Below are 25902 nucleotides of genomic sequence, written 5' to 3'. Positions count from 1 at the left end.
GTATGTGTATGTGTATGTGTATGTGTATGTGTATGTGTATGTGTATGGAAGATGTGATAACCAGGTCTAAGACCATTTGCTGGAAGCACTGGGGCAGGGAAAGCAACAAAACTCCCTCCATCCCTCACAAAAAAAAAAGGCAGGTATAGATTCATACTATCTGCTTACGGCTTTCCATGCTGTTCTGAGTTAGTAGGGCCAGAAAGACAAATTTTTCCCTATGAGACTTCTGTAAAAGATGAAGACAAAGACTCCTACCCCCTTTTATTACCAGACTTGTGCTGTTCAATAGAGAGCATGACCTTTGCCATCCAGGTTTTGTGTTTGGTTGGTTTTGGTTGGTTTGTTTTTTTGAGACAGGGTTTCTCTGTGTCGCCATGGCTGTCCTGGACCTCACTCTGTAGAGCAGGCTGGCTTCAAACTCAGAGATCCGCCTGCCTCTGCCTCCTGAGTGCTGGGATTAAAGGCGTGTGCCACCGCCATCCAGCCATGATCCAGTTTTCAGACTGTCTTAGATCTCTTTCAAATTAGACTCTTTCTACAACTGGATTAGGGACAAGAGAGACCAAAACCCTTCTCAATACATGAGGCCCACTCATGGGTAATGGACACCAAGGGCCATGTTTGGAGCCTTGCAAGAGGAACCATTCTTTCCAGCACTGGGAAGGTCTGAAAGAATAGGCAGAAGTCGACAGTGCCAGCCAGCCGCTTGAGATGGTCAGTGGGCAACAAGCACAGGGCTTTCTGGACAGGTGCTGAGTAAATCAGGATCCTTTTTGCCAGCCTCATTTACCCTGGCTTTTGCTTTCACTCTGCAGGACACTCTGTGCCCCGAATTTCCAGCTCATGCACAGCAATTAAGGACTCTGCTTATAAGCATCAGAGCTAAGATGTCTTCAGAACAAATATGTGAGCGTTTAAATGTTACTCAGAAGTGCTGCCCCTGGTATCCTGATTGTGGAACACTTGGTTTAGAAATTTGGGAGGGGTGAAGTGGGATTGGTAACGAATTATGCTGTTGGCTGGGACAGGTTCCATGGAAACATCTAATTCTTTGGAACCAAATTAGGTGAGCTCTGGAGTGTTGTCAATAAAAGAGAGGAGAACTGGAAAAACTGCTACCTACTAAAATTCGTGCATCCCCTCTGACTACTTCTCTGTCCATTGGTAATCCACAGCCACAAAGTGCCTTCCAAAAATGCCTTGAAGAGGTATCTCAAAGAGGAGAACCTTTAACCTCATATCCTGTCTTCAGAGAAGACAATTCCCAGCCACGAAGGGCTCTTGTCTTCCTGCTTAAAGATTTTTTTAAAAAAAGCATTATAGAGTACAGGGGCCAAGGGCATTTTACCAGGGAGTAAATATTATTCTAGCAAGTATTATGAAATGATACTTTCTGACTGGCAAACCCCTAAGAAAACAATTCTTACCATCGCTCAATATAGTTTATAATTCCAGGAATGAATGGATGCAAGCTGGCCTATTGCTGCTAGTAATCAAAGGCAGCAACCCTCTCTAAATATTATTTAGGATCAATTAATCAGACTCAAGGAAACTTTGAAACCATAGCTCTACAGCTTACCAACACTCTGGTTAATAAAAAGATCCGTAGAGCCGATGAAAGGCTAGGAATAAGATCCCTGACCACAACCCTCTTTTGGAGTCTTTTTCCACTATCAGACAAAACCCTACAGAACTTCATATGAGCCTTAATTGTCTACAACAAGCTAAAAGTGACTGTTCACACCATATCTCTTCCATTAGTTTATGAAATGGGAATTCTGACTGCAAGGGACGTATTCACTCCATGTAGTCGTAGTCAGTGGTGGCTAGTTTTACGTCAACTCGACATACGATAGAGTCATCAGAGAGGGGAGAGGCTCAACCGAGAAAATGTCTCCGTAAGATCGGGCTGTCAGCAACCCTGTTTCTTAATTAGTGATTGATGGGGGAGGGCCCAGCCATTATGGGTGGGGCCGCACCGGGGCTGGTGGTCTTGGATTCTATAAGGAAGCAGGCTGAGCAAACCATAAGGAGTAAGCCAGTAAGCAGCACCCCTCCATGGCCTCTGGATCAGCTCTCGCCCTCCAGGTTCCTACCCAGTTAGAGTTCTTATCCTGACTTCCTTCTGTGAGGAACAGTGACAGTGGCAGTGTAAGCCAAATAAACCCTTTCTTGCCCAAGTTGGGCATGGTGTTGTTTCATCCCAGGAATAGTAACCCTAACCGAGACAGCATGCCATCTGTACTATTGCTGATATGGTAAAAATGTGCCACAATGTTGGTGCAGAAGACATAAGCCAGCCCACTTACACCCTCAGTTTGGAAGCCCAGAATTCCCTCCCTGTATGTCTCCCAGCTGCCAGGGGCACAGCCAGCTGTAGCCACTGATGGTCTCATTGCTTTAGGCCTTTTGAAACACTCCATCTGGCTCCAGCCCCAGCCCTAAGACAATAAGAGATTTAATCACCACTATTAAAAATAATTCAACATTAGATTTATCTTTAGTTAAAAATATAAAATTAGGTGTAATAGGAAAAGTAAGGAGACTCCCCCACAGGCTTATGGAGAATCATTCCTACAAAACGATCTGGCTAAATTTAAGGTAAACCAGATTGGATTATACTGTTTTTGTTTGCCCAGATGTTATTGATTCAAATTACACAGGTCAAATTTATACTATGGTTCATCCCCAGCTACTCGGAGAAATTCAAGAATTCACTTAATCGGAACAGTTGATCATTATACCTTATCTAACACCACACGCTTGTAGAGGCATGGCCTGGTGCTTTGTATGAATTGTTGATTATCTTGCCTCCCCCCCCCCCCCGGATTCTTACTGCTCTGTGAACAATCCAACAGGCAACCCAAAATGATGTTTGTGTTACCTCGCTTCCTGATTGGCTAAATAAAAACTTCCCACACCTGAGCAGGGCAAAGGTAAGGTGGGCAGAGCTAAGGTTCTCCAGTTTGGAGAGAGAGAGAGAGGATCATGGGGAGGAGAAAGGTGGAGGAGAAAGGAGAAAGCAGAGCTGCCATGGGATAGAAAAAAGAACCAACCACGTGGGCAGGAGGAAGGACTCCAAGGCGTGCTCTACCACCACCCAGCTCCATGTTACTAAGATTATTGATTTTAAGGTGGTTTTTTTTTTTCAACTGTCCCTTTACACTCTGATGCTTGAAGATTTTCTTTTTCAGTACCTACTCTTTATAATCAAGCATCTATGTCTCACTTTCAGTGGACCAACAGTCCCACCTTCTGCCAATGGCGGGTTAACAAGGCAATATACCCCTATTAGAACAAATACTCCACACAGGTATTGTGGAAATACTGTTACTCATTTTTTTCTATTAAACTTTACTGGTACAATTATCTGTTCCAAGAAAAACAATGTTAAATTCTCTTCAACCGCTCTCACCAGTCAATATCAATGACTTACTTGGGAATTCCCTATGCGGTTCTTTCTCACCTTTTGGATTCTCTTAAAGGAGCCGCTGGCTTAGACTCAAACTCACACTCTAACTCTTTGCATTGCAGCAACCACAATTAGTCCATCCCAGCTCTGAAACGAAGGTTACCTTTTCACAGACACTTAGATTTTTAGGTCAGCCACTGGACAATTAACTTCCCTTTCAGCATTTTAAAACAGTTGTTTCTTCCCAACACACCTAAGCAAAACATTTCTACTGAAAAAAAAAAAATGTTTACTCAGCAAAGAATCACTCTTATTCAACCAGGCGAAAGCAGAACCGCCAAGCTCGCTGGACAAGACGCTGGTAGTCTTTACCCTTTTGTAACTCAAGACAATTTCAACTTTCTCTCTCGGGTTTTAGAAGAATGGAAAATAGTTTTCACTGACTTTCTTGGGGGGACAGATCTCCTTTCACCTCCCTCCTATAAGGTGGGATACTTTCTGACTGGCAAACCCTTAAGAAAACAATTCTTACCATTGCTCAATATAGTTTATAATTCCAGGAATGAATGGATACAAGCTGGCCTATTGCTGCTGGTAATCAAAGGCAGCAACCCTCTCTAAATATTATTTAGGATCAATTAATCAGACTCAAGGAAACTTTGAAACCATAGCTTCTCTTTGATGGGGGAGAGGTGAGCATCCAGGTATTGGTTGGGTTCTTGAGGGAGTTTGTATACAGCCCCTTACTTCTCTTTTGGCATGTTCTCCCGAGAGTACACATCCTATTTCTTTGGCATTGGTCATTTCTCCGATGGAGAAATAAATCAGGCAAAGGAGTCGTGCCGTGGTGTGACGATGCTGGAACAGGACACTTTTGTGTTACCCCCTGAACAGGCCCCACCCAATGGGCTGAACTTTCTATGCCTTTCTGCCATCAAACAAATCCCCCGTTCAGCCTTTCAATTTACAAACCGATTCTCATTATGTGCTCAAGGCATCCCATTTTTACTTATTTTTTATTTATGGAGTTTGTGACCCCTCGGAACAAAACAATAGACTTAATCCAATTATAATTAAAAGATTTATTGATTAGCTGCTAACAAGACAACAGCCTTAAAGTGGGATCTCGGGCATGTCATGAAGGAAGAGTTCGGGGGTTTTCCTTTAAAAAAAAATTAATTAATTAACTTTGGTTTTTTTGAGACAGGGCTTCTCTGTGTAGCCCTGGCTGCTCTGAAACTCACTCTGTAGACCAGGCTGGCCTCGAATTCAGAGATCTGCCTCTGCCTCCTGAGTGCTGGGATTAAAGGCTTGTGTACCAGCAGAGAAGTGCTTTTTAAAGGCAGAAAGTGCAAGAAGACCTTCCATGTCTGTGCATGCAAGCAAACACTGGTCCGCTCTGCCAAGTGGTCAAAATGACCCACAATAATCATTAGGTGTCTGTGTAAGCAAGTTACAAAGCCAAAAAAGCAGTTAGTCATATCTTAACAAGTAGATGGTTTCAGCTGTACATTTCTGGGTCAGGGTCACAGGGAACTTATCTTCCAGGGACTGGAGTCAGAGGCAAACAGCTAGTGGCTACCAAGATGGATGCCTAGCATAAAATGGAGTTTCTTTAGCCATCAGCAAGCCACCTTGGCTCATGCCTCAGACTTCTTGTTATCAGCATTTAACTCTATCTGAAGTCTCTTTTCACAGGTAAATTCATCCTGTTTTTTATTCTACACACTCAATGCTGTACAGCGTGACCTATCTGGTCGCCTTACATAAGGAAATCATAATGCTGACAACGGACTCGTCATGTCTCTTTTTCAACAAGTGACTTCCTCTCATTCCTTCTCTCATCAAGGAGCCAGAGCTTCCTAGAAACAATTTCACTATCACAGACACAAGCTCAGCAGACTTACGGCTGTATATAAACTCCCTCAAGAACCCAACCAGTACCTGGATGCTCACCTCTCCCCCATCAATCAGAGCCCAGGCTCCACATCCGGGAACCTCCCTGCTCCCCCCACCCCCCAGGCGTGACTGACAGGGTCAGAGCAAGAGACAACAGCCTGACCAATTCCATTGAATTTCAAATCCAGCTGTGGTCTTGCTCATTTGCCTCCTGCTGGAAATGCTGTTCCTACCTTTTCCAATCACTAGAACTGAAGGAGAGACCATGAATTAGTCTCTCCCCTTTTGTGAGAGTAACTGTTTAGTCAGTCGGCAAACACTCCCTGAGGACTCAGCCAAGCACTGCCCGGGTGCTGAGATTCAGTACCTACACTCGATGTTCACAGTCCTCTGGGCAGGCAGTGATTGTGATGTAGGGGAAGAGACTTCTCATGTCTCTCACTGCGTAGCTGAGGCTAGCCTTGAACTTGTGATCTTTTACCCACGTTTCTCAAATGCTGAGATGACAGTTATGCGCTACCACGCTGGGTACCTTGAAGGGTAAACAGATAATCCCACCTCCCCGGCCCCGCCCCGGAAAACGGTCTCGGTCCCAGGTCCATCACCTTCGAGGTCTAGAAGCTCAGGGACCACTGGAAAGGACTAGCACTGCCAACTACCCCTCCTCACTCTACAGCCCCTTCTAGCGTTGTAATTTTAGGTACCAGCAGTTTTACGGGAGGCTGTGGCGCAACCGCTGGGAGCGGGAGTACTTGACCCAGAAGGCCTGAGGGCGGGGCGGGGAGGAGTGCCGGTGGAGCTAGGAGTAGGAGGCGGCTCCCGGGCAGTTCTGCTTGGGCAGGGCTGAACTGAGATCCCAGTCCTACCGTGCACCTGAGCCACATGGATCGCCTGTGTGGCTCCGGGAAGCTGGGCTCCAAGTTCTGGGTAAGGCGCGCCTCTCGGGGATTGGGGATTGGGGGGGAGGGGGGAATCTGTGCTGCGGAAGGAGTAGGTGTCAACCAAGTCTGGTCTCCCGCCCCACCGCTGCCTTCCGGGGGAAGCTCGGGAGTGAGGGTGACCCCGCTGATGCCCTGGAAGGCAGGATGTGCGTAGCCAGACCTGAGAGGGTCTAGGCACCAAAGAGGGAACAGTGGGCGCGGAAAAAGTGTGTGGCCACGGTGCTGCCATGCTTTGCTCTGCCGCGTGGAGGAGTTGGCAGGAAGGAAGCTCCTGGCATCTGTAGAGCATCAGGAACTGGGAAGCACAGGCCCTGGCCTGTTGGTGTAAGCCCTCTGTCTGGTTGATCCCAGGGTACAGAAGAAGCATTTTGCATTTTGCCTGCATCCCTGATGAATGAAGCCCCCAGCACCCGACCCATTAACTATGGCTTGGTTGTTCACCCAGTCTTCCTTCCCTACATCTTAACGGCGGCATCCAGCACCTTGCTCAATAAAGTACTTGGTACAGATAGACCTTCCAAGCCCCCTCTTTTTGGGGGTGGGGGGGCTGCTTCTGTGCTCAAGGCTCTGTTTATACCCAGGACATAAGAGAGAAAGGCAGACGAAAGTCTCCTAGCCCAACCCTTCGCTCTGATAGACGGGGAGGAAATGGAGGTCCAGAGAGAAAGGGACTTGCCCCCAGAGCACCCAATTCCATGAAACCAGAGCCGGATTAAAAATAGTGATAAAGTAAATAAAAGCAGGCCTTTTGTACTGGGCTCATAGCTCAGGGGTGTGCCCTGAGTGTCGAGTGTCGGAGGCTCTGGGCTCAATCTCCAGCACCGCACACACCTTCTGTGGCTCTCATCAAATTCTTTATCAGTCAGCTTGGATGTGTGGAGTGTGTGCATCCTTGGCGCCCCCCTTCGAGGCAAGGCAACTGAGGATAAAATCTCAGTGTCATAGGCAGACCAAATAAGGGGCTCATTTCTGGTTTACTCAGGGGCTGCCCGCCCTAGCCTGGTTTCTAGACTTTGAATCCTAGTCGGTACATTTTTTTCCCCCCATTATGAGCATCTGGTGCATGCGGATATGTTCGCGCAGGGGTGAAGGTGAGGGCTTGTGCACAGATGTGTGCTGTGTGCCTGTGTGTGCACAGATATGCATGCACAGCCATACTCTGGGGCTGTCACGTAAGGGGTCTTGGAGCACGCTGGGAACAGGGTTTTACATGGATTTGGGAGGGTAGAATGTCACGATGCGGATATGGCAGCACAGTTTGTCATCCAGGATTTGGGAAGCTAGAGCAGGAGAACCAGAAATTCAAGGTTATCCTTGCCCACCTGACATGTTCCCGGCTAGTCCAAGGTACATGGGACCTTATCACCAAACAAAAAAAAAAATTTTTTTTTTAGAAAGTGTCTTTTTCTTTGGGTCACTAACTGGTTCTAGCTCAAACCAGGAGGAGCCACACACACTACCCCCTCCCCATTATCCAGACTGGAACAGTCACTCTTGTCTAAGGTCCAGAGGTGATCCTTGTCTTATCAGTGACCCTGCCTTCTCTGGTCATTTGGACTTGGCAGATGTGCCTAGGGCATAGTCACAATCACAGTGACTAGGCAAAAAGTTTGAGAGTCGGCAGATGTGGCAAGCTTCAGGCACGGCCTTCCTTGTTTCTAGGTGGCAGTGAAGCCATGAGTCATCAGAACTGCCCAAGGCAATGCTCCCCAGAGCCTGGAGCTAGAAACCTAAGGATTCCCTTACGTCCCCAGCTCAGAGATATGCTATGGCAGGGGCTTGGCTAACCCAGCCTTTCAAGGTAGAGTCCTGGGGAGAAAAAGGACACCTGGTTAGCATGGCCGTGGCAAGATGACAGAATTGTTATGTAGCGATTGGCTAAGAGACCAGCGTGCCTGTGATGTGCTGCCAACCTTCCCACTGCCTGGCTGCACTTTTGAGCCTCAGGCACCATAGCCCTGGAACTTAACACTGTGCGCGAGGTCTCACGGGCAGGAACTCATCTCCACTGTGACCCCTTGAGGGGCGTGTCTCTGCTTAGATGTCTTCAATGACAGGGAAGTGACGACTCCTCGGCCCACCTCAGACTGGAAACGTCCTCCATCTTCCACGTGATCTTGGCTTCTGAAGGCCCTTCCTGGATTCACTTCAGTGGCTTCATGTTGGGATCTGAGAAAGCAGGAAGCTTGTAGTTTATCCCTGGGGGCTTGCAGAGCTACAGGGTAGAAGGGTCTCAGGCTAGAAGGCTGGAACCTAAGCTATAGCTCAGTTACCCAAAAAGGCTTGACTTTCAGGGCTACTTACCCCCCCCGCCCCCGTATGCTACTTTGCATCATATGTAATCCAGATATACCCTTGATCCTTAGGAGCTGTGTCAAAAAGTGACTGGGGGAAACCTGAACATAGAGGAAAGGGGAACAAAGGGTGGGGTGATCAGGTCTTTCTGGGCCACCTGTTTACCCAGACTTCCCCTAGCTTCTCATGGCCTTTCTTTCTCCACCTGCAAAATGAGGAAATGGGCTACCTGCTCCTTACCTTACAAGATTTTTATGGAGATCAAATGAAACAGAGAATGTGAAACAAAGCTGAGAAGCAAGAAATTCCGTTGACAGGTCCCTATAATCCTATCAACTGGAGGAAAGACAGAGAATGAGGCCAGGATGGGTGTCAAAGCCATGGTCCTGTGAGAAAAGGGCTGGCAGACTGTTGGGACAAAGGCTGTGGTTCTAGCTGTTTATCTGGGGAGCAGGAAGTTAATTTGTGCTACAGATTCAGCTCCACTCCCTTAGGGGACCTGTGACCCTGTGGACACACCCACACCTCATATATTCACACACACCATGTGCTAGGTGGCACGATATGTCTCCTTCATTCCCCCAGTCCTCATAGGTCATGTTATCAACATCTTAGAGTATACCTTCAATTTCTGTGGAAATAAGTTCCAGAAGAAGAAGGCCCAGAGGCAAACTCTGTCTCAAAAACCAAGAACAAACAGGACATGGTGGCACGTGCTCATAATTGCAGCACTCTGGAGGTAGAGGTGGGAGGATCAGGAGTTACAGGACAACCGCTAGCTAGGCAGAAAATTTGAGGTCAGTCTGGGTTACAGAAGATCCATCTCAAAAACAAACCCCAGCTGGGCAGTGGTGGCACACCTCTTTAATCCCAGCACTTGGGAGGCAGATGGGTCTCTGTGAATTTGAGGCCAGCCTGGTCTATATAACAAATTCCAGGACAGCCAGGGTTACACAGAGAAACCCTGTCTTGAAAAACAGAAACCAAACAAGCAAACAAATAAAAAAGATCTAAAGAGTGAGTTCAGATGCTAGAGGCCAACGGCAGAGGAGGTTGGGGCTTATCTCTGCTCTGACTTGCTGTCCCAGGCTTAGAGGGGCACAGTTTGTTTTGAGACAGGTTAGACAACATTCATTGGGGTGAAGGAATGCATAGAGAGACCTGGACTCATTGCTCTCAGAAACTTTTAGTCTGTTTGCACAATGTACCTCAATCTAAGGCCTTCAGCAAGCATAGAAATCTGGAGGCTAACTTTGCATGTATATAAAATTATCAAGACTTCCTGAAAAGTAGTGGGTTTCCTGTCATTGGAAGCATGTAAGTACCTGATCTGCAACCTCTTTGTGGGAAGAGAACTCGAGCAAGGAAAACAGGCGACCCCAACTTCATATTCTGTGAGCAACTGGGAAGACGGACCTTTTAGCCAATGGAGATTCCCCAGTCTCTCCTCCCTGCTTCCTGGATCCTTCTTTTCCTGGCTTTCTCATTGTCCCAGGTGGAAGTCTACTTAGTGGCAGCTCTTGGTCCTATGGGTCCCCCGAGGGTCAGGCCTGTGTGGAATAGATAAAAATTCTCACTTCTTTCTCAGATACCTGAGTCATCCCCTAAGGAGGAGCTAAGCTCTGCTTCCTTGAAGACCCATTTCCATGGCTCCAGGGCTCCATTCTGTCACCTACTAAGTATGTAACTGTGGGAAAGTCACTCACCCTCTTTGGGTCTAGCTGAGTTTAGGGTGTTCGGGGTCCGCCTTCATGTCATGTGGTGATGCCTGGGAGGATGAGCCTCAGGTTTGTGGTCCAGGGCCATAATTAAGGTGCTCTAAGCCCTAGGGCTCTAGGTATTAGGGACTCCAAAGCTCCCCCTTGAATTATTGAATTATTGTAGGCAACCATCAAGAGGCACGAGTATATTTGGGCTCTAAAACAAAAACAGTGATATGCAAGCAAGCTGGAATTAGAATGGTCACTGAATAGACAGATGGGTGGAAGGTGCCCACTTCTAAGCTTGCTGGGTACCATCTCCTTTGGGGGACCTAATCTTCCCTGCCAGGCCAGGGGCCTGGAAAACCATTTTCATTAAAGCTGGAGATAGTTAAACTCAGGTTTATTAGCTTTGGTCTCTGAGTTCTTGGCTTCTGGCTGGAAGATTTGGTCCCTTGTGGTCCTAGACCTCCTGTTCTTTGGGCCTGAGCTAAAGGGAGAAGCTTAGGAAAGGAAGTCAATCAGAGATGCAGTCCGGAGAGGAAGCTTTGCAAAACCTACTGGCTTCTCTCCCCACCCTACACCCCCACCCCCATAGTCTTGGGGCTGTGTCTGTAATCCCAGTGCTCAGGAAGCTGAAGCAGAAAGATTGCCATGAGTTTGAGCCTACCCTTGGCTAGAGAGAGTAAGATCTTGTTTCAAAACAAACAAACAGTGAATAAAGTGTAATTAATAAAGAAAAAAAGGAAAAAAAAAGAAATTAAAGATGTCTAAAATTAAAGAAATTATTATGTCTTATAATAATACTTCATAATTATAACATAATAATCCAAAAACAAACAAACAAACAAACAAACAAACAAAGGGCTGTACATGCAGCTTAGTTGGAGGAGTGCTAGCCAAGCATGCACATAGCTTATGTTTGATCCCAGTCACCACCCCTGTAATCCCAGCCCTTGGCATGTGGAGGCAGGAGGATCAGGAATTCAAGATCTTTCCCAACTACGTATCTACTTTGAGGTCAACCTGGTCTGCAAAAGACCCCCATCTCACAAAATAAAGAACAGATAGAGAGATATCTAGAGAGATAGCTAGAGAGATAGCCCAGTAGTTAAAAATGTGTCTTGCTCTTCCGAAGGACGGGAATCAATTCCCAGAATCCACATCAGGTGGTTCATGGCCACCTGTAACTCCAGCTCCAGGTGATCCAACTTCTGGGCAGATGCCTTCCTCGGGCATCTGCACTTACAAGCACAGATGTATAAGAGACACAGCTACACATAATAATTACAAATAAAAATAAGGCCGGGCCACGGTGGCACATGCCTTTAATCCCAGCACTTGGAAGGCAGAGATAGGTGAACCTCTGAGTTCAAGGCCAGCCTGGTCTTGAGGAACATCTCTGAGTTCCAGGATAGCCAGAGAAACCCAACCTCGAAAACCAAACAAACAAAATGTGTGTGTGTGTGTGTGTGTGTGTGTGTGTGTAAATCTTAAAACAATAGCAACAAAAAAAAAAAGCTTTGGAGTGCAAAACAAAAAAAGCTTTGGAGTGCAAATGGCTTACACGGGAGGCAAGGACTGAAAGGCTGTGACTATGCCCCCTCCCAGAACAGGTTGCCTCCGGGTCAGTACACCTGCTGTGCTGACCTCTTGTCCACCTGGAACTATTATTTCTGTAGTTGGTCCAGGGGCTGTGCTGTTGAGCAGGGTATGGCTGGGACTGGGGTCTCAAGCGTGGATTGGATTTCTTTTCCAAACCATACATTCCAGTTTCTAGTCCAGGTGCTCCCAGGGATCAGCTGGTCCATTGCCAGGGATTGGCAGCCCCCACCCCTCAGCTTCCTGGATGAGCTGCAGGAGGGAGGGCAGGCAGCATGGGTCAGGGATGGCTAGAGACTTGAGTAGGTTGATGCCAGTGGATGCCAATGCACTAAGGAGGCAGAATTGAACAGGGTGGTGTCTGGGACTTGGGTTGTGTTGCCTGTGCCCAAATTACATGTTAACCATGGTTCCCATGGTTCCTGAGTGACACAGTGTCACTCAGGAACCAAAGTCCTTCAGTAACCAAACCTTTTACAAGAGAGCTGTGTTAGTTCTTCAAGCTACAGGCTGGCCCAGCATAACCTTCTTTGGTCTCCCAAGCTTCCTGTTTTTGTCTAAGTAAGTCATTGAGGGTGGGAGGGAACCAGAATGCACCCTCCCTCCGTTTCCTCCAGTTTTTGCTGAGATGAATGATCTTGCCAATCAGTCCCTTCCCGGTGACCTCAGGAGCTGTCTAGCACAGATGGCCCCCTGCCCCACCATACAGGATTGAGGAAGTAATGAATCTTCTTTGGACAGAGCCTGTCAGCAGCCTGAGGCCTGGGAGATTGCTGGCAGAACTGGGGCAGAGAACTCTGGAGTCCTCATCCCCCTCCCTCTGCCACTGGGTTTGTGTTGACAGGGATATCAGCCTCATTACCCATTAAGGGGCATCTTCCCTGTGGTCCATTCTGGGTGCCGGACCTTCTGCCTTATCAGCTCCATCCAGCTGTTTAATCGCAGTATTAAGGAAGCTGCTGTTGCTGTGGAAACCAAGTGGATGACAGCAGGCGGGGCTGTGGGGCTGCCTCCCAGCTGGTGTTCTTCAGACAAGGAGTGGAAGAGGAGACTTACCGAGGAGCCACTCTCTGTCCTGCCTGAGGGAGTCCAGGAAATGACCACAACTGAGCCTGTCCTTGCTGCCATTTACACTTTAGTATCTTAGGCTCGAGGCCCCTTTGGTTGTCAGGACGGTACCATAGTGCCAGAGAAGCGGCATGGTGTTGTAGCTACTGAAGCCAGGTCTTCGGAGAACACATTAGTTTATTCATTCATGCATTTTGTTCAGCCAGGGTCTACAGAGTATGTGCCAGGCTCCCAGAAGTGATGGGCAGGCAGGTGGGAAGGCAAACTGGATGTTCGCCCTGAGAACTGGAGGTCCTGCCTGGGTGCTTCTCTTTGAGAGAAGGACCAAAGTCATTTGGTTGAGTTGGGCAGGCTGCAAACTCCAGGCAGTGAGGTCCATCATGGTCAACTAAAGCTGTCCTCATGGAGCGTATACTCTAGTAGGAAAAGGTAGAAAAGCCATAACTGAAAAATGATTCATCTGTAGATTATAAGGGCTATGGAGAAAATAGAGTGGGTGAGGTTTGGTTGCAGGATTAAGAAGGGGGCTGTGGTGGGTCACAGTGCTAAGTAGGAAGTCAAGATGAACTTTCTTTCTTTCTTTTTTTTTTTTTTTAAATACGAGAGCCCCATGCTCAGGTTAGTTGGGTGATTTGAAGATTCTGGTCCCTCCCAGCATGCCCAAGGGAAGGAACGATTCCTGCCTGGCAAGCATCTATTGGTTAAAATGCTATATTTTAAGATGAACTTTCTTGAGACAGTATAATCTGAGCAAAGTCTGCACACAGTGAAGGCTCAGAGGCAAGCGAAGACGGAGCAGCCAAAGATGGCCAGCTCCCAGGCCAGGGTCCTAAGGAAGCCGGAGACAAGAAGGTCGGGCAGGTTAGGAAGCTAGCAATGGTTCTGAGGGCTGTGCGGCGTTTCCTGCTTTTTCCTTAACACTGGTAAAAAGCAAAGCAGGGCAACGGGCATGGGCATGTTGTCTGGCTTAGGTTTACAATAGGTTTTTCCTTGCTGTACTAGGAAAGAGATTGTAGGGACACTTGGCTAAGCTAGAAGTGGGAAACCAGAGGGAAGGTTCTGGAAATAATCCAGGCAGGAGAGTAGAGGATGGAGAAGAAGCCAGAGTCTAGAGAAATCAGGGTAAAGTAGGTAAGGTTTCCTGTCTAGGGATAAGGATGATCAAATATAGCATCTCCACAGAGTTCTGCTTAATCTTTGTGTGGATGTGAGGGGAGCTGTTTTTGTTTAAGGCGGGCTCTTGTTACATAGCCTAGGATAAGTTTGTAATGGAGCTAGGATAGTAGGCAGGTATCACTACACCTGAGTTCCCATGTGATCTTTTGGACAGAGTGGACAGGGTGGGCAGGGTTTGCTGATGGATAAGAGTCAGGAAGTGAGACAAAGAGAGAAAGCTGGGCGGCACAGGAAGATTCTGTCCTGAAGGAAGAAGGAGGGAGGGAGGAGAGTTTGGGAGGGAGGGAAGAAGGCATTGCCAGTCACCAAAGTAGGCAGAGGGCAGAAAAAGAAGTCCCTAAGTTCCAGACCTGTGGTGTTTGGTCCCATAGATGTCCTAGCAATAGCTCTAGCAGAATAATCTGGGACACAGGAATGCACAGGTACCTGCTGTCTCCAAGGAGACGGTGTCCAATCAGAATACCCCCACAAACACATGGAGAGGAACCCAGATAGGACCTTCATGAGCTCAGAGCAACCATCCAATCCTCACGCCCGAGGTTACATGGTCATGGCTGTAGGTCAGTGTTTATGTCATGAAACACATTCCCAACAGCTTGTTGTCTTGTCACCCACTCCCGAAGTGTGACCAGGTGACAGCTAGGCATCTTGCCATCCATCACTCCTGTGGGTGGCTGTGGTCTGTCATTTCTTGCATCCAGAGCTCAGAGGATTGCAGGAACCAGACACCGTTACATGACTGAAAGAACTGAGCATAGCGCTATATACCTGTAATGAGGACACTTAGGAGGTGAAGGCAGCTACAAAGTGAGTCCAAAGCCAGCCTAAGCTACATAGTGGGTTCAAGGCTAGCCTGCCTTACCCAAGGACTAGCCTCAGACAAACAAACTGGTCGAGCTATACTACATTGACAGCACCAGGGTTGGGTCCTCTGCTGGCCTTAAAAAGCCAAGCCAGTGGCTTATCCAAGCGTATTATGGACCCATGCGCTTAACCCACATTCCCTTATCACTTATTTAACAGCTTCCAGTCTGCTCCAGGGCACCTGGCCCTGTGCTGGAAGTTGGATGGGGGGGGGGGTGCAGGATAGGAAGAGAACAAGAGAAGGGCATGGGGTACCCGCAAAGGTCAGCAAGGCTTGGGGAAAAGATGTCTTCTGGTACATGAGTTCAGGAAGAAAGGGCTGGAAGAAACTGTCACATGGCATCCCCAAAATCAGGATATTTGCCCTGACTCTACAGTGTCAACTGTCCCGGAGGCTGTTTACAAAGCTGGGGTGCTCGCTCTCCCCTCTGTAAACTGAACCCAACGACACCCCTGATTTATATCTCAGGAAGTTGTTTTGAGTTAACCACAGGATAGGAGCTCTGCCAGGGCAGTAATAAAATACTGGAAAAGCTTCAGGGCACTTGTTACCCTCATGTAGCTGGTTGCTGAAGCTACGCATGGCTTATCAAAGTCAGAGCACCATGGTGGCTTGTGGTGACATGTGCCCGTAATTCAGGTGCTCCGACAGCATGGGCAGGGTGGTCCAAAGTTCAAGGCCAACCTGAGAAACTTGGCAAGGCTCAAGATAAAAAATAAATCAATCAATCAAACATGAAGGTAAAGCCCAGTGGCAGAGTGCTTGCCTTGCTTGTGTGAGATCCTGAGCTTTGTCTCTTGTGCCACCAAGATGGGGAGGGCTCATTCAATATACAGGGTTTTTCTGGTGAGGGTGAGGGGCATGCCATGGTACCTGTGTGGAGGTCAGAGGACAAGTTCGAGAAGCTGGTTCTCTTTTTTCCACCATGTGTGTTTTGGGGAATAGAACTTAAGTTGTCAGGCTTGGCGGTATGTGCTTTTACTTGCTAAGTCATCTCCCCAATCCTCAATATGTGGTTTTGAAGGCTTCATCTATACTGAACTGAAAGAAGGTAACCATTTCATATTTACATAGAGCTATAACAAGAAGAGCATTTTCTTGCTCATAGCTAAGGAGATATCATGTATGTAGTGTGTGTTTGTGTGCATGTGTGTGTGTTGGTCCTCATCTTTATCAGCCCACCTTGTTTGAGACAGGGTCTCTTGTTTGCAGCAGCGTATGCCAGGCTAGCTGGCTCGAGGGATTAGAAGGATTCTGTCTCCCCGTCCCATCCGGCCATGGGAACACCATGATTATAGATGTGGCTTCCGTTCCTCGCTTTCATGTGGATTCTGGGATTTGAACTCTGGTCCGCACACCTATGCGGCAAGTGCTTTATCAATTGAGCCATCTCCCCAGTCCCTAGTAGGTATCTTTTAAAAACCCATAAGCTGGATTGGTGTCAGGGCACTTTGCTCAGCATGCTTGGCTCAGTCCCCAGGACCAGAAACAAAGACAAAAGTCACAGCTGGGACGCCTAGAGGCTTAGTATAGGATGTGTGGCCCAGATACTATGTGTCTCGGTGAGGGGCAGCCTGGAGATGGGTGGGGTGTGGTCTCAATCGAAGGTTCACACCGTGGAACACGCAGGACTGAAGGCGGACCTTCCAGAGTAATATAGCCCAACACTGTGTTGTCTGGAAAAGCCAGCCAGGTGCTGCACAGTTTCATTTATGGGAAGACCCAAGCGGGGTAGAATCATCCATTGCATGGGAGATCAGGATGGGTTCTCTGTGGTGGACAGTGGTGAGGAGGGCCCAGGGGCCTCTTCCTGACACCAGTATTATGTTTCTTGATATGGATGATGTTTACACAGCTAAGTACACCTGTGTGGGGGAAGAATATGGAGGTTTTTATTTCAGAGATATATGTACTTTTCTATAACAATGTCACGCTTGAATTTTTAAAAATGCTTTTGAGATGGGGGTTGGCAGGAATAGTGGTACAGTCAAAATCCCAGCACTTAGGAGGTGGAGACAGAATTATCAGGAATTTAAGACCAGCCTGGGTTATAAGAAACCCTGCTTCAAAAAGAAAATAGAGAAAGAAAGTGGCAGGAGGAAAGGAAGGGAAGAGAAAAGCGAGCTGGGGCTAGACCACATCTGCCTCCCCTCCCCCTTGCTCTCCCTGATCAGTCCTAGAGTTAGACCCAGCTCTGTGGTTGAAAAGGCAGGAGCTCAGCCGGAGTGTGTGAGCATTTGGCTTATACGGTCCGAGTGAAGACTTAAAATGGGCCAGACTTGGTGGTACATGGGTGTGACCCCTGCTCATGGGAGGCCGAGACCAGGAGGATCATGAGTTGGAGGCCAGCCTGGACTACATAGTGAAACCTTGGCTCAAAACCCCTGTATCTTGAACTATATAGCTCGGCGATAGAGCATTTGCCTAACATGTACAAGCCCCTGGGTTTGGTTTCCTAATAAGGAAGAAAGGCAAGAAAGACGGGAGCGAGGGAGGAAGGGAACTATAAAGGACAGTTGAGCAGAGGCTACCTCCTACGTAGGGATTTCAAATGTATGTGCCACAGCCCCAGTCTCCCGACAAACGAACACATACACATGGCTTGAGGGAGATGCCTCCGGGTGTGTGTCCTGGCTGCAGGCTGCCAGGCTGCTGTGTCTGCAGCACTGGACTGTCTCCAAAGCATCCTCCAAGACAAGAAGTGGAACTCCCAACAAGGGCTGATTCTGGATGAGAAAGGATGCTCAGCGGGGAAGAGGCAGCTCCTGAGCCTTCCCGGTACTACTCAGTGGGGATGCTGGGATTTGAAGAGGTGAAAGCAGAGACAACAGGCACAGAGCAAGGCTCCCAAGTGGGAATCTCAGAGCGGGCTCAGGGTGGGGAGAAATGGCTGTAAGAGGGTGAAGGGAGTAGGAGGGGGAGGGGAATGTGGCAGGAGCTGCCGGCCAGGGTGCACTGGGCTGTATAAATCGGGAAGGGGGGGCACTGCAGCTTTGCTTGCATGTGAAAGGGGAGAACACTGTATTTTAAGAAAGAACAGCATCGACCAGGGTGTTGGAGGGCAGAGTGACCCAGAGAGGATTAGGGAAAAGACACGCTAAGGAAAGGGAAGCAGGTGTAGTGGTCTTTCCTAGACACGCAGGCGGAGAACCCAGGTCCCTAGGAAGTTCTGTAGATCATTCAAGGCCAGCTGAGGGGTTGTCTTTGTCTTTTAGGCAGTAGGGAGCCACTGAAGGTTTAGGAGGACTGTATCATATTATCATCCTTGTTAACACTCTCATTTCTTCAATATCCGAATACCTATGTAAATATATTTTATATATATCTTCCTTGCTCTTTCTGATACAGTGTCTTTTTATATAGTCTAGGCAGATCTTGACCTTCCTAGATAACCCACGCTAGCCCTGAACTCTTGGCAATCCTCCTGCCTTAGCCTTCTGAGTGCTAGAACTGCAGTTGTGCATTACTGTGTCTGGCTTCAATTCTTAAAAAAAAAAAAAAAAACTTAATATAATTTACCTTAAAAAATGTTAAAGATGTATTTATTTTATTTTATTTTTATGTGTAAGAGTGTTCTGACTGCATATATGTATGTGTACCGTGTGTGTGTGTGTGCCGCTTACCCTCAGAGGTCAGAAGAAAGGGCAGCAGAGTCGCAGAAGGTTGCACCCATATGGGTGCTGGGAACTGAACCCCCGGTCCTCTCCAAGAACGGCAAGTGCTCTTAACCCCTGAGTTATCCGTCCGAGATCCTCATCTAAGTTGTTTAAACTACTTTTTCTGGGCACTTACTGTGTGTTTGGTATAATAAGTTAGATAAAAATGATTTGCCTCAAGGCTATTATATGTTAACAAGAAGGACTGAATGGTGTTGTAATAAATGAATGAATGGTACACCATGTTAGGGGGTAGGTGCAGCAGAGAAGGTGGAGGGACTGGGAGTGTTTGTAGTCCGGTGGCAGGATTATGAAGGAGGCCACGGCGGGCCTCGTTGAAAAGGAAAGACTTAAGCGCGTGAAGGAAGAGCAGTCTGGAAAGAGGGTGGTATGTGCAAGGAGCTCAAGGCAGGAATGTGCCTCGCACGTGCTTATGAACAGCGAAAAAGGCCAGTGGCTGCCTTGCGGCAGGAGAAACAGTGCCAGCAGTCAGGTCGGAGGGTGGGACACTCACAGTCTACAGGGTATGCAGAATGGCGGTTTCTGGTTAGGCGCTGGATATAGCATTGGTGATAGAACAGCAATAAGCTAGAGGGATGAGCACGAACAGCCCTGGTGGAGGGTGAGCACAGATAGAGAAAAGCTGAGCCTGGGCGCTCTCACACCAAGAGAAGGAGCAAGCAAAGAGACTATGAGGCATGGCTGTGAAGGAGAGGGAGGGCCAGCACCCATATCCTGAGGTACCAAAGAGAAAAAGAGAGCAGAGCCTCTTGGCAGGCTTCCAGGAGATGCCAGAGGACAAGTGGGAGGGACCAGGTGAGAGTGGCCAAGTAGGAGGTATCATTATCCTCGATTTAACCCTGAAGAAGCTCAGGCCCTGAGAGGCTGAGGCCTGAGATCACAGGCCTTAAAAGAGGTGAAAGCCAGACTCAGACACCTACCTATCCAGAGCTCTTCCCAGCAAGGGTTCAGTCTGAGAGCCTGCCTGAGGTGGAAGCATGGCGGTGGTTTTGACAGAGACAGGCAGCACCAGTGGGGTTTGCTGTTCCTTTCAGGAAGTGAACAGGTTTGGTGTAAATGGTGTTCAACATGAGGTGGCTGAGGACAGATGGGGGCGCTGTGTGAAAGGCAAGCAAAAGAGGCCACAAAGGTAGGACGGCGGTGTCTCAATCTGTGGGCCGCGAACCCTTAAGTGATCTGACACAGGGGTCATGTATCAGATATTTACATCATGATTCATAACAGTAGAAATTACAGGTATGAGCTGGACGTGGTGGCACACGCCTTTGATCCCAGCACTCTGGAGCTGGAGGCAGGCGGATCTCTGTGAGTTCAAAGTCAGCCTGGTCTACAAAGTGAGCGCAGGATAGCCGCCGAGGCTGTTGTTACACAGACAAACCCGGTCTGAAAAGGCAGATTGTTTTCTGCAATTGTGTGACATTTGGAATTCTGGGAACTTTTCACGGGGGATATAAATGCTAGTCCCAATAGGTGGTGGTGGTCGTTCATTTAGGGAGGCTCCTTGTGATTTGTTAGTAGTCATGTTCGAAGAAGAAACAAATTAAAGGAATTAGATGCAAGGATCTCTCTCTCTCTGTGTTCTCTTCTCCTCTCCTCTTGTTCTTTCTCTCCTGGCTAGTCATAGGGATGAAACTAGTGTGGGGGGGGGGAATAAAGGGTGGGAAAAACAAGAACCCACAAAGTAGCAAAGACCGGCTACACCTCTCTCCTCATCCTCCTCTTTTTCTTCTTTTACATGCGTGTGCAGGTCCACACACATGTGTTTATACATGCAAGCAAGAGGACAACCTAAAATGTCACTCCTCAGGCAGTGTTCCTAAGGAGCCATGCCTTCAATAGAATCCACCTCTTTTGGGATAGGATCTCTTAGTGGCCTGAAGCTCACCTCCCGGCCCTGGCATCATAAGTGCAGGCTACCATACCTGGTTTAAAAGAGAAAAACAAAAAGCACCGAGCTTCCCCAGGCCCATGAAACTCCACCCCAAATCCACAGGGCATCCCTTCAAGCTTTCTTATCTCATTTGAAAGTACTGAAGCAGCCAAGCTTCCAGAATCACACACGTTTGAGAGAAACTTCCAATTCCAGTAACAGAAAACAAATCTGCTACAAGAAAAGCAGGTTTATGTGCATGCTTAAGTCGCATAGAAATGAAATGATGCTTAGAAGGTAGGCGGCATTTCCTCAGGCAGCAGTCATCTCTAGGTGGATGGGATGGTAGGCGGTTCTCTCGTTATTTGTTTGTATTTGGGGAGCTTTTTGTAAAGAACATCTAATACTTTGCGAGAAGGGGGAAAGATGAGTACATTAGCGACCTTGGAGGAAACCATCTGAACGCAAAGCATTTGTGAATGAATTTATTACCTCATCTTGTTCCAAGGAATATGGAGGTATAGATACAGTCCAAGGAAGAGCTGTAGAAAGAGGGTGACCAGAGGGGTTCAGAGCAGCCTGAGTCACCTGTGGTACCTAAAACAAAGAATTTCTGGGCCAGGCTCTGCTCATCCCTTTGCTCCTGTGAATCTCACATCAGTCAGTAAGGTAAGGGGCAGAGAATGTTAGTATGTGTGTTCATACACTCATCCAGAGATTCAGGATTCATTGTTATCTCCATATAGTTTATTTTTTATTACATTTATCCTTTTTATTTTATTTTAAGGGGTGTGTGTGTGCAAGTGTCACAGTGCATATGTGAAGGTCAGAGGGCAACTTGCAGGAGGTTGGGCCTCTCCTTCCGGTGTAGATCTGGGGCTAGAACCCAGTTTGTACATCTCAGTTGTTGGCTAGTGTTATTGCTGAGTCATCTTCCTGGTCCTCCACCTTTATTGTTTGGTTTTGAAACAGAGTCTCTCGGGGAACCTGAGCATCATTAATTCCACTAGATTGACTGGCCAATGAGCTTTAGGAATCCATCTGTCTCCCCTCCTCACCCCCTGCCCCCGCTCTGCCACCACTGCCACCCCAGCTCTGGGGTCACAAGTGTGGACCACCATGATGGGTTGGTTTAAAAAGAGAAAGAAACACACACACACACACACACACACACACACACACACACACACACTCCTGGAATCCAAACTCAGGTCCCTATGCTTACACAATAAAGCCATCCACCTATTACAGCCATCCTACCTTAAAGACACCTGAATCTCTCTCCTTGCTTAGGAGAGGCCTGGACAGAAAGTTTTCTTCTGCTTTCCTTTGGAAGCATTAGCCTGGTAGGGGTGGAATGCAAAGAGTCATAGGTGACCTTGTAGAATTACAGAAATACAATGCCTTTATTGTGGCAATGGTTTCTGCTGGGTTATGCAACTGTCAAACTCACTGAATTGTACACTTTAAATGGGTGCAGTTTATACTGCACTTAAATTATCCCTCAGATAGGACGATTATGAGGTAGTGAGGCAGCCTCAGGCTCCCTAGGAGGTCAGGCCGGACCATCCCTGCTCACCTATCCAAACGAGTGCTCAGTCCCTTGCCCTCACCTTTCCTCTATCCCGTGCTGGTAGCTGCCTAATCCAGCCACCTCCCTTCGGGACAACTGTGTCTGCCGAAGGTCGCCACAACGCCAAATTGTTCTGTTTCTGTCCCCAGGACTCCAACCTGTCTGTATATACCAATACACCAGACCTCACACCCTGTTTCCAGAACTCCTTGCTGGCCTGGATCCCCTGCATCTACCTGTGGGCCGCTTTGCCCTGTTACCTGTTCTATCTACGGCACCATAAGCTCGGCTACATCGTCCTCTCCCGATTGTCCAGGCTCAAGACGGTCAGGGACCCAGTGTTGTCCACTGGGTGGGTGGGTGGGGGACCTAAAGGATTCTGCTTCGAATGAACTCCTTGTCCCATACTGGCAGCTAACCCAGAGTTCCTAGCCTTCCCCTGCCCCACAGTCCCGGGCCACAGAAGTCCACTGACGGGTCTGCAGCCCTTCCCTGTTTTCAAAGTTGTAGAAAGCTCAACGACAGAACATCCCATTACCCTGGAAGCTTCTGAGCGGGCCCAGGCAGGTCTGGTAGCTTATGATGGCTGCGTAATCAGGGTCCTCTCCCCAGCAGGGACTAGAGCTGCCATTAGGAATGGAGACTCCAACCTGTGTACTGTCCGCAGGCCCTAGGTGTTCTGCTGTGGTGTATCTCATGGGTGGACCTCTTCTACTCCTTCCATGGCCTGATCCACGGCTCGTCCCCTGCACCTGTCTTCTTTATCACACCGTTGGTGGTGGGGATCACCATGGTTAGTGTGGGGCCCAGGAGACCGTGTGGAAGGTCGCTAGCGGGCTGCGGAGTATGCTAAGACAGTGGGCTTGGAGGAAGAGATAGGACATGCCTTCCGTGTCCTTCCCGCATAGCTGCTTGCCACACTGCTGATTCAGTATGAGCGGCTCCGGGGGGTGCAGTCTTCAGGGGTGCTCATCATCTTCTGGCTCCTGTGCGTCATCTGCGCCATCATACCCTTCCGCTCCAAGATCCTCTCCGCCGTGGCAGAGGTAAGGGGTCAGCCCCGTTCAGGGGCATGGCTTCAAGGCTCAAGGTTACTGAGGATTCTAGGCTTCTCCCCAATCCCAGGATTTCCTCTGTGCGGCACCTGTCGTGCTGCCCCTCCCCCTGCTACATCTCTTGTCACGGTGGCAGGAAGTGGGAGATCTGAGCAATGCAAGGAAATAGCTCAAAGACCCCACAGTGGTTAGATGCTCCTGGGTGTGCTGGTGTGTGGGGGGAGGGGAAGACAGTTCTGTAACTGGCATCCCCGGGTTCAGTGTCTGTCGCAAACACACGTGCAGGCATGCATGAAGACCCCCCCGCCCCATCGTGTGTTCTGTTTCTTCCCACCTGCTTCAGTCTGGCCTCCCTCTCTGATGGTGGGTAGGGCCGAGCACAGACAGCCAGGTGGCCCCCATCTCCCTCTCTTGGGAGGACCTAGGCAAGGAAGGAGGCAGCTGTTGGGTTTTGGGGTCCAGCACAATGACTGGCTCAAGGCGAGTCCTCACCATGTCCCTGCCCCCCAACACCACGTGCTTTTTCCCATACCTCCCCCACTCAGCATCCTCTGGGTGCTCCAAATGAGCCTGACGCCCCAGGGTGCCGGGCTGCAGGCCAGCCCTCCCAAAAGCCTCTGAGGTCCCTGTCCACTCTCCGCCAGGGTAAGATCTCCGATCCCTTCCGCTTCACCACTTTCTACATCTACTTTGCCCTGCTGCTCAGCGCCCTCGTCCTGTCCTGCTTCAAGGAGAAACCACCTTTGTTCTCCCCAGTGGATGTGGACCCTGTGAGTTTGCCTTGGGAGGGTATGCAGGGGCTTCACAGTTTGTACCTCAGCCCAAATGATACCAACAGTGTGTCTCTCCAATCTCACTCAAGCAGGGGGGTGGGAATCACCTCCACAGCTGGTGAACAGGCTGAGAGAATGAAGGAATGATGGCTTTCCTGCCTCTCCTAGGTGCTGAGATGCTAGAGGACACTTCTGATCCCCTTGTTCCCTTCTCTCTCCTTCTAGAATCCTTGCCCAGAGTCCAGTGCTGGCTTCTTCTCCCGCCTATCTTTCTGGTGGTTCACAAAGTAAGTTGGCTCTTGTTCTAGCTTAGACCTGAGGAGGGGGAAAAGGAAGTTCAGGAACCCCAGAAATGGACCTGACCTACCTCACCCCCACACTGCCACCCCCAATGACTGGGTGGGCAGGCGAGTGTGGGAAAAGGTGGCTGTTTGGGCTGAGGGTTGAAGGCAGAGGCTGAGCCTGGCCCAGTCTAAGTTCCAGGCTATAGGCTATCCCTGCATCTGGCAAGGCCACAGGGACAGGAGCGGAGGGCTGAAAGGAGACCATAATTAGCTCCAACCTCTTCCGTAAGCTTCCAGCTTGTCAGTCTCCTTGCCTGCCCCCTTCAGAGTATCTTGAGCAGGATAATTGTGTCTGTGACCTGGGTGACAACTCATTAACTACCTGCACCTGAGGCTGGCCTGAATCCCTCCTGCCTTGTCCACACTCAGGCCCAGTCGGTGTGGATTTCATCGCCAAAGCCCTTAGACAGGTAGAGCATCTGGGGACACACAGGAAAGAGGCTGAGAGAGGTGCAAGTTAAGAGAGAGAACCTGCTCATCGTGAGAATGACTTTGGATGCTGCAGCCAAGGGGGGGGATCTCCCCCGACCCGAGGCCCTAGAGCTACCTCTCTAGGCTTCTGACCATGTGTGGGGGATTCCTCCTCCCTCCTCCAGGCTAGCCATCCTCGGCTACCGACGTCCCCTGGAGGAGCGCGACCTCTGGTCTCTGTCGGAGGAGGACTGCTCTCACAAGGTAGTACAACGGCTGCTGGAAGCATGGCAGAAGCAGAAGAACCAGGCGTCAGGGTGAGTGAGACCTCCCTGGGCTCTCAGGGCCCTAGCCTCACTTCTCAATACCCTGACTCTCCACACTTCCCAGTTGCTCAAAGACCTGGGAAGATCGTGTAGGCAAGAGTGGGAAGATCAGCAAGCATCCGGAAGTCTCCATGATGCAGGTGGGAGTGAGGCCTGGGTGGGACCTGTCCTCCGTGGTTCACTGAGGACAAGCCGATGCTGACAAGCCGATGCCGACACTCGGTGTGTGCCAGGCACAGCCCTGAGCATGTAAAGTACCTCATTCCCTTTCTCAGCGGCCCAAGAGTATTCACTTTATTGTTCCTTTGACTCAGAGAGGGGCACTGAAGCTTAGAGGTTTAATGACACAGCCAGGGTCTCCCCGCTGATGTTGACAGAGCCATCATCCACACCCGGCTGGCCCAGGGGCCCTAATCAGATCTTTGCTCTACTGTGTCTTATTTGAATTGGAAATTTCAGGGGTTTTCCTAGGGAGGGTAGGGCCAGCCCTCTCAATCCTGCCTCTCTTGTCTGGAGGCAGGCTTGAATGAGAGAGAATGAGAGAGCCGGAGGCTTAGGGCCTTGGAGCTGGCAGCCTCTCATCCACCACCCACAGCCAAGCCCTTTTCCCTCTTGCACACATCCCAGGCTTTAGAAGTCAGACCTTGGTCATCCCAGAGCCACTGGCATATTAGGTGTTAGTGGAACAAAAACAGGGCTTGGCCAGCAGCATGGTAGCTTCCCTGCCTTGGGGCTCTTGGAGAGGCCCAGCTGTACCCCTTCACTGTTCCCGGATACCGCCTCTATCCCCTCCCTGTTCAGCTTTTCAAAGACTAAGCCTTCTACCCTACCTTCCCTGATCTCTTCAGTCTCAATGTCTTTACTGAAGCCAGCTCTGGGAGGCAGGAAGAGACCACAGACAACCCAGAACTA

At 49.0% G+C, this 25902-nt stretch overlaps 1 protein-coding gene across 4 annotated transcripts in view; it reads left to right on the top strand.

The window, feature by feature from the left end:
* The first annotated feature begins 6126 nt into the window (after positions 1-6126).
* Abcc3 (ATP binding cassette subfamily C member 3) overlaps positions 6127-25902 on the top strand; it is a 48150-nt gene continuing 28374 nt past the window's right edge. For 2 of the 4 annotated variants that reach the window (XM_055619819.1, XM_055619818.1), the window contains exons 1-7: positions 6134-6241; positions 22231-22407; positions 22749-22874; positions 22990-23127; positions 23781-23906; positions 24135-24196; positions 24850-24981. In XM_055619819.1, coding sequence (XP_055475794.1) covers positions 6197-6241; positions 22231-22407; positions 22749-22874; positions 22990-23127; positions 23781-23906; positions 24135-24196; positions 24850-24981 — 806 coding nt within the window. In that variant the 5' untranslated portion in view covers positions 6134-6196. Of the gene's footprint in view, positions 6242-22230; positions 22408-22748; positions 22875-22989; positions 23128-23780; positions 23907-24134; positions 24197-24849; positions 24982-25902 lie in introns of all 4 variants that reach the window. The other 2 variants (XM_055619823.1, XM_055619822.1) reach the window with 2 other exon arrangements.

This window comes from Psammomys obesus, unplaced genomic scaffold (genome assembly GCF_907164565.1).
Source record: "Psammomys obesus unplaced genomic scaffold, mPsaObe1.curated_primary_1811, whole genome shotgun sequence".
NCBI lineage: Eukaryota > Metazoa > Chordata > Mammalia > Rodentia > Muridae > Psammomys > Psammomys obesus.
Note: the sequence above shows the minus strand (reverse complement) of the source record. Positions and strands in the feature narration are given on the sequence as shown.